Source organism: Xyrauchen texanus, chromosome 2, assembly GCF_025860055.1.
Source record: "Xyrauchen texanus isolate HMW12.3.18 chromosome 2, RBS_HiC_50CHRs, whole genome shotgun sequence".
Taxonomy (NCBI): Eukaryota; Metazoa; Chordata; class Actinopteri; order Cypriniformes; family Catostomidae; genus Xyrauchen; species Xyrauchen texanus.
In genome coordinates, this window is record NC_068277.1 from 60,732,617 (window position 1) to 60,740,366 (window position 7,750).

A 7,750-nucleotide genomic window follows, 5' to 3' on the forward strand; every position below is an offset into this window, starting at 1 on the left:
ATGATGCAATCACATCAACATGGATGAGAATTTCAAAGGAATGTTTACAACATCTTGTGGAATCCATGTCATGAAGAATTGAGGCTGTTTTGAGAGTGCTACTCAGTATTAATATAGTGTTTTTAATAAAGTTCACTTGAATGAATTAATTCATTTGGAATGACCTGCAAAACTTGAGTCAAGCAGATTAAGTACCTGTATTTCCAGTATGATGACTATGATCATTTATTCCTTAACTGTGAGTTTTTGATTTAAAAGCATAAGCTTTTAAAACTTTCTGTCAGTTTTGTTGAGATAATATTACCCAATGTGAGATAATGTTACCCAATTTTGCTTGTTGTTAGGCACTCATTTGAAAATGTTGACAAACCAGGTTGTCTTTATACAGTATACAAGTATGGTATATTTTCCTTTCCTTTTCGTGAGTGTAGTAAGGTGTAATTAGGGCCCAATACCATCCACGTTTTAAAATGTTTAACTTTTTTTCAACTTTATAGGCCAATTATGGAAATATTTGTACTCTGAGGAGACTCTTAACCATGTGTACTTCAAGGGAACAAGTTTGTCTATGTATCAACCAAATTGTATCAGAGTAGATTTCATAATTTTTGAGCTTTATCCTTACAAGTGGCTTCTTAGATAAGATGTTTGTGTTTATGGTTTTTGCCTGGAAATAATACGTACCTATGCCTACCTCATCAATCTTATTCCAGATTCTCCAACAGCCTAATGTAATTGGACCCAGACTTACCCAATGGCAACAGCGATATAACCAAAGACACCAATGTTCAATAAATACGATTATTCGATAAATAAATAAATAAAAACATTCTTATGACTATGGGCTATTAACATTTAAGGATTCCTCAACCCCTTTCCATCATATTTATTTTAGTTATGTGTAACTATGTATAGTACTAAGGTAGTGTGTGATGACTGGTGGGTAATTTTCACTATATATGTTCTGGACTACCAATTATATATGAAACTATTATAGGATCTCAGGATCTCAGCATTCCAACGACACCTAGATGAAGCTTCTAGTCCACTCAGAGGCCGAGATATTTGATAAAACAGAGGAAAATGTGCATGGGATAACAAAATAAACTTAATATCTATGGACGAGTATATGGCAGGTGCTCAGCTGTGTAAGATCACCACCTGAATTGTAGATCAGTATATTCTGAATATTGCCATCTATTGGAATTAATTAACACTTTTAACACAAGAGAAAGCAGAGCCTGAATCACAGGCTTTCAAATCACAGCAAAACAAAACAAATGTGCCTTGAGACATATTTTTAAATGTTGAACTTTTTTTATACTGAACACAGTATCTTAAAAATATGGTGTTCCTGGATAAAATTGCATTAGTGCGTGTTAACACAGACAAGCTATTAAAAATAGCCCAGTGAGGGTGGCCTGGGTAGCTCCGCGTGTAAAGATGCTGACTCCCACCCCTGGAGTCTAGAGTTTGAATCCAGGGCGTGCTGAGTGACTCCAGCCAGGTCTCCTAAGCAACCAAATTGGCCTAGTTGCTAGGGAGGGTAGAGTCACATGGGGTAACCTCCTCAAGGTCGCTATAATGTGGTTCGCTCTTGGTGGGGCGTGTGGTGCGTTGAGCATGGATGCCAGAGAGATTAACATGAAGCCTACGTCTCCGCTGTAACAGGCTCAACAGGCCACGTGATAAGATGCGCGGATTGACGGTCTCAGATGCGGAGGCAACTGAGATTCATCCTCTGCGACCCGGATTGAGGCGAGTCGCTACGCCACCACGAAGACTTGGAGCACATTGGGAAATACATAACAAAAAAAATAAGTAAACTTCGCAGGGAACTATCGGGGTGATTGGAATGTTTCCCCAATTTGAACTAACTCTCAGTCCATTATCATTGTGTGCTTTTATTAATTGTAGAGTGAGCAGTTACTCTTATAAAATCATATTGAAGCTGAGTGTTCATAAACACAAGCCCTTTAGTAAACAGACAATATCTACATCAGCTTCTAAATAAACAGCTGTCTAATAAAAACGCTTGTAAGCCTGTTAGTGACTAATCAAACTTCTCTGTTACTAGAGTCATAGCACGCTTCCATGAAGTGTATTAGTTTTTTCATCCAATTCACACCGAGCCTGTGTATGTGTGTTTTTTAAAAGGAGGTATTAAAGTGCTAGAGTGCTTCTAATGCACGTCAATAATGTAGAAACCGCAGGAAGTTTTTTATAAGTCCATCTACATTTGCAACTCTTTACTGTGGGTGCACTTTACACAGACAATAAATTAGAATCCACCTTTTACACATGCACTCTGTTTTGAAGCCGACTGTTTGTGTGGCACTGTTTGGTCTTTTGGGATAAAGTTATCGTGAGCAACTCCATTGCTAATTTTCAGCAAACATTTTACCCTTTGCATCTTTCACCATAGAGGAATAGAGGAAGAGTAAAAATAGTGCTGCTTTCATCAGAGTTTGTGCAGACATGTTCCAGACTTCTGGGGAAAACTTCTGGTTCTTTGAAGTTTCTTGTAATTTGGTTGAATCAAACTCTGCAGGAAGTGATCCGTGGTTGCTGCGTTCTTTGATCTCAAACAAATTCATGTTGAGAATAAAGTGAAGGAATGATTCCCTCAAAAATGAACATTTTGTCATTGTTTACTCAACAACATCAACATTATTGTGAACTAGGGTTCCCACTTTTGAAGTTTCAATGGGGTGTGTGTGTGTGTGTGTGTGTGTGTGTGTGTGTGTGTGTGTGTGTGTGTGTGTGTGTGTGTGTGTGTGTGTGTGTGTGTGTGTGTGTGTGTGTGTGTGTGTGTGTGTGTGTGTGTGTGTGTGTGTGTGTGTGTGTGTGTGTGTGTGTGTGTCGGTAGTGTAGCAGTTAGCACGCTGCGACCCGAGTTCGATTCCCGCCAACACTATTGACGGTTATCTGAACCGGTCCTGGGCCTCCCCTAGGCCGACTCAGCCTAAAATGAGTACCTGGTGCGGTGTGTAAACATCGCCACTGGGGAGACAAAGGCGGTCGGGCGTGGTGCTGGCCACCCACCCCCTCGTGTACCGTTCCGGCCTTCATAGGTGCTAGCTAACAGCACTTGCCCCTACAGTCTGTTAAGGCTAAATGGGAGATCTTTTTCGTGTGTGTGTGTGTGTGTGTGTGTGTGTGTGTGTGTGTACAGGTTTAACCTCCACTGTTGGGACCCCACAAGGACAGTAAATCCAGAGATCACCTACATTGGTGGGGACCAGTCAGCGGTCCCCAAGAGAGAAATGGCTTAGGATATACTCACACAAGGCAATCTGTACCGTGCTCAAGCTTGTTTGACCCCCTAAGTCCAGTTCTTTTGACTAGTGTGATTGCTCTGTACCGTGCCTGGGCAGGGTACGCTGAACTGTGCCCAGGCCCAATTGAAGAGGTGCCCTCAGGCACGGTTCAGTTGGACTCAGGCATGGTATGCATCTAGTGTGTTTGCTAACCGTGGCTGAGCATGGAACTTTAAACATGACGTCAATGATGCAACTGTTCCATTTAACAAACATTGTGGCAAAGGGATCACTTTGGTCTACGACATAGTGTGTTTACTGGAAATTTGGGCTGACAAGAGTATACAGGAACAACTGGATACAACACACAAGTCGTAAAATTTGCTGTTATCTTTGTGCTCATGTATACCAAAGAACCATTGAGCAATGTCGTGATAACCTGAAAAAACTGTGAGTTCAGTATCTGAAGGTACGGGATGCACTCCATAAATCTGGCTGCTAAAAGGATAAATTCCAGTAGTACGATCCTGTCGACAATTATGAATGTGAGAGAGCCGTGTGTCACTGCGCCCCAAACGACTCCAAATAAGCCACAGAGTAAATAATGTTACATTGAGCTGTGCGAAAGTGCTTTTCTTCAAAAACAAAAAGTTGCATCATAATGATTAAGCGTGCTCAGAACGCTAAGTGCAATGTGAGCGCTGGCCAGCAGGGGAGTGCGGAGGAGGCCAATCGTGCTTGGGCATGGTATAAGGCAACAGGGCCTAGTGTGAGTACGCCCTTAGTAAACATACTAAATTATGTTTTTTGAAAATGTAAAAATGCAAAAAAGTTTCTGTGAGGGTTAGGTTTAGGGTTAGTGGAACGAAATGATCATTAGTCCCCACGATGTAAAACTAAACGTGTGTGTGTGTGTGTGTGTGTGTGTGTGTATTGCAGGTTCGGGGAGGGCTACACAGTGATTGTGAGAGTGTGTGCTGATCGTGCTGATCTCAGTGCAGCGGAGGATTTTCTGCGGGACTCGTTTCCTGGTAGCATTTTGAAAGAGAAACATCACAACACCCTGCAGTACCAGATACCGCAGGGAGACGGCGCACTTGCACACATCTTCAGTCAGCTGAGCAAACACCAGCAGGCACTGGGTGTGGAGGACTACTCTGTGTCACAAACTACACTAGACCAGGTAAAACACACACTGGCATGAACATGAGCTGGCAGACAACTCACATGAGTGACTCGATCCTGCAGAGAGCTTTCAAAGGTCAGCTATCCTTCATCTGAGACCAGATCAGCTGTAGATAGGGTTGCCAACCATTCTGTGAATTACGGGATCGTGACATATTTAAAGATGAAATGATGCGTCCCATATCGTGTCAATACGAGACACGATTTGTCCAGTATTTAGTCTGGTCTGATGGTGTCGCAACAGAATTGTTCAAGATTGTTAATTTAACCTTGATATTTCTTGGACATTTTGCCTACAGTGGATAAGGGGCGTGCTAAAAATGTGGAGGGTGTGGTAAGGGACTGTCTGAAAACGTCAGCCAGCAACCAACACCATCAGTTTTCTTAAAATTAGAATTTTTAGCTCAGTAAATTTTGCTAGGATCACTCGGTTTCAGTGTGCCTTGTAATAAATTACATTATAGTAATAAAAAAATAGCTCATTAGATTTTGTTAAAATGATTTTGTGCGACCCCTGTTACATTCAAAATGTTATGGGGAATTTTTGGCATTTTAAGGCCAGTGTTTTACTAATAATGCCCTTAACTAAGAGCATTGCACCACACCACATTATTTACAGTAAAAATGTGTGTACTTTGTGCAAAGAACATTTCCTGCTCGTCTCTAAATAAATCGCCTTAAGGCGCGGTCACATTTACCTCTACACTGCAAAATAATGCGTTCTAAGTCCTCGTGGTGGCGTAGTGATTCGCCTAAATCTGGGTGGCGGTGGACGAATCTCAGTTGCCTCCACGACTGAGACTGTCAATCGCGCATCTTATCACGTGGCTTGTTGAGTGCATTACCACGGAGACCTAGCGCGTGTGGATGCTTACGCTATTCTCTGCGGCACTTGTGAGTAGCAAATTCAAAATGTTTGAGTGCTTTTTATAAGTCAGAGTAGCTCTAACCCACACCTCCAGTCTCGTTTCATTAAGTGGATGCCAGGTTTGCCAACTCCTGACTCTAATTAGCCTTTGTGGATATATTTAGCCTAGAGATTCACTTACGTTTTCCACAGCACTGTGAATATTTAACGGGATGTGTTCAATAAAGACACGATAGATTATAATTGTTTGTGTATCGTTAGATTAAGCACATCGTGTTTGTCTATACGTGTGACTTTGATGAATATGAGATCACTTTTGATGATCGATAAATGCAGAAAACCAGGATTTTACATAGCAACTGGCCCAAAAGTTGAGCGGGGGGGTGTTCGCTGTCATTTTCTCCATATCGCGGTGTCATTTTGTGATCCTTTCTGCATAACGTGGCGGCTCATTTTACTTATCGCAGACCATTTTGCGGCCAGCCCACTCGGTTCTCCTGATGTCCAGTCTGCCCCTGATCGGCCCCAAAGTGCGTCGGCCCACCGAGAAAATGCCCAGTATGCCAGAATACCAGTCCAGCCCTGATCAATTAAAGCAAAAATGTGGTTAAATTCAGTTTAATTCTCTTTAACAGAAAATGTAAAAAGTGTCATGCAAATCTCCTAAAGAAAAATTATTTTACAAATGTTTTATTATTTAAAATGTCTTTTGCATTATGTAATAAACAGAGTAAAATACATCAAATAATGTGATTAAGATCAGTATCCTGCTAAATATATCAGTAGTAAGTCAGATTTCTCTCTTTCTCAGGTGTTTGTGAGTTTTGCACAACAGCAGCGTGACGAGGAGGACGGTGCATTTGATAACACTGCTGTAGATATGAATGATGAAGCACAAACATCTTCAATGTAAACCAAATATCAGTCAGCATAAACAAGCTGCTATGGGCATTTACCATCTTTATTTATTTCTTATATATCCAAATCCCTATGTAGACCACCAGCATTAGTTAAATCTTCAACGTTCAAGATCAGAGAGCCATTCCAGGAAGAAAAAATCTCAGGCATAGTTTTATATAAAATATTTTATCAAAGAATTTTACATTTATCATTATATTTTTGTTAGAATGAAATATCTGCTCATTTTGCACTGTGAAACACCAGATACTCCATATTTTAACTCCTAATATTATATATATATATTTGTTTTATTTTGTTTTACATGCATATTATAGTTTTGCCAAATGCTAGGATCATGCAAATATTGAATATTTATTTTCAATATATCAAATCTACACATTAATCAAGGTTTTGCACTGTATGTATGAAGTGATTCTGAGTTTATTTTTGTCTTTGTAAAATTGTCTCACACGCATGATTTCAGCTTTCACACATTTATGAAACTCAGGATTGAACCATGCTTGAAACTGTGTGTCGAGAACTATATGTACCTGTATATCATGAACTGCAGCAAAATATTTTTCCCACTTTCACACGCATAGAAAATCTCAACACTTATCCTGCAGGTACTCAGAATTTGTATGCACTCCCATGTTCCTGTGCAACTCTGCTCAGATGTTTGTTCTGCTTATTGCTTTACGCACAGAAACACATATTAAACATTTGCACACTCTGCCGAGCCTCTGTGAGTTTATCTTTTCACTCTGTCCTCGTCTCCTCTCATTCTCTCTAGTCAAAGTTTTCACTGTTGCTGCTAAACGTGTCATCAGTCAATTCTTGCAGTTCTCTTAAAAGTTACTACACAAAGTCAGTCTTTAGTTTTACACCAGACACTGAAGCAGCCATTGCAAACCATGAATATGTCTTTTCTCCAAGAGTATCCCAAAGGAGACATGGAAATAACCGACTTTAGCAATCCAGGCTTCTATAGATTTCCACCAGGATCAGAGGATCAGAAAAAAACGAAATTACGATATTTCAAATGACGGTGATCTGTGAATCGCATCTGTTTTAGGCTTTTAGTTTTTGGTGGGGCATTACTTACCTTACCAAACATGAGGCAACACACACACACACACACACACACATCCTTAATAATTTAATCTCAACAATAAACTAAACTAAACTTAAAATGTGCACGTCCACGTCAAAAGGCTCAAGTGGATCAAGATATAGGCCTATCGCCAAAGACTGCAAATTATCCCATTAACTCGCATGAACAGCATAACAAAACTAATCAAAGCGAAAGCCACGGAATATTTAGCAGTTATTGTATTTGAATACAAACCAATGCATCAACTTCACCTCAAAGCAATGGCAAACAATTCATTTAAATGATGAGCTGGGTGCTTTAACAAATTCAACCAGCAAAATACGTCAGAATAAAATTAGCTTGACTAACCAACACGTTTCCTTGAATAGAAATTATGCTCAACAATCTTTCAACTATGCAAAAATCTGGCAGTTCATGAATAAA

The 7,750-nt window shown here is 40.1% G+C and overlaps 1 protein-coding gene across 1 annotated transcript in view; it reads left to right on the top strand.

Moving 5' to 3' along the window:
- LOC127658362 (phospholipid-transporting ATPase ABCA1-like) overlaps positions 1-6,936 on the top strand; it is a 191,370-nt gene extending 184,434 nt beyond the window's left edge. Inside the window, exons 49-50 of the mRNA XM_052147617.1 lie at positions 4,200-4,443; positions 6,125-6,936. Of these exons, the coding sequence (XP_052003577.1) occupies positions 4,200-4,443; positions 6,125-6,226 (346 nt within the window). The 3' untranslated portion in view covers positions 6,227-6,936. The remainder of the gene's footprint in view (positions 1-4,199; positions 4,444-6,124) is intronic.
- Positions 6,937-7,750: the final 814 nt, after the last annotated feature.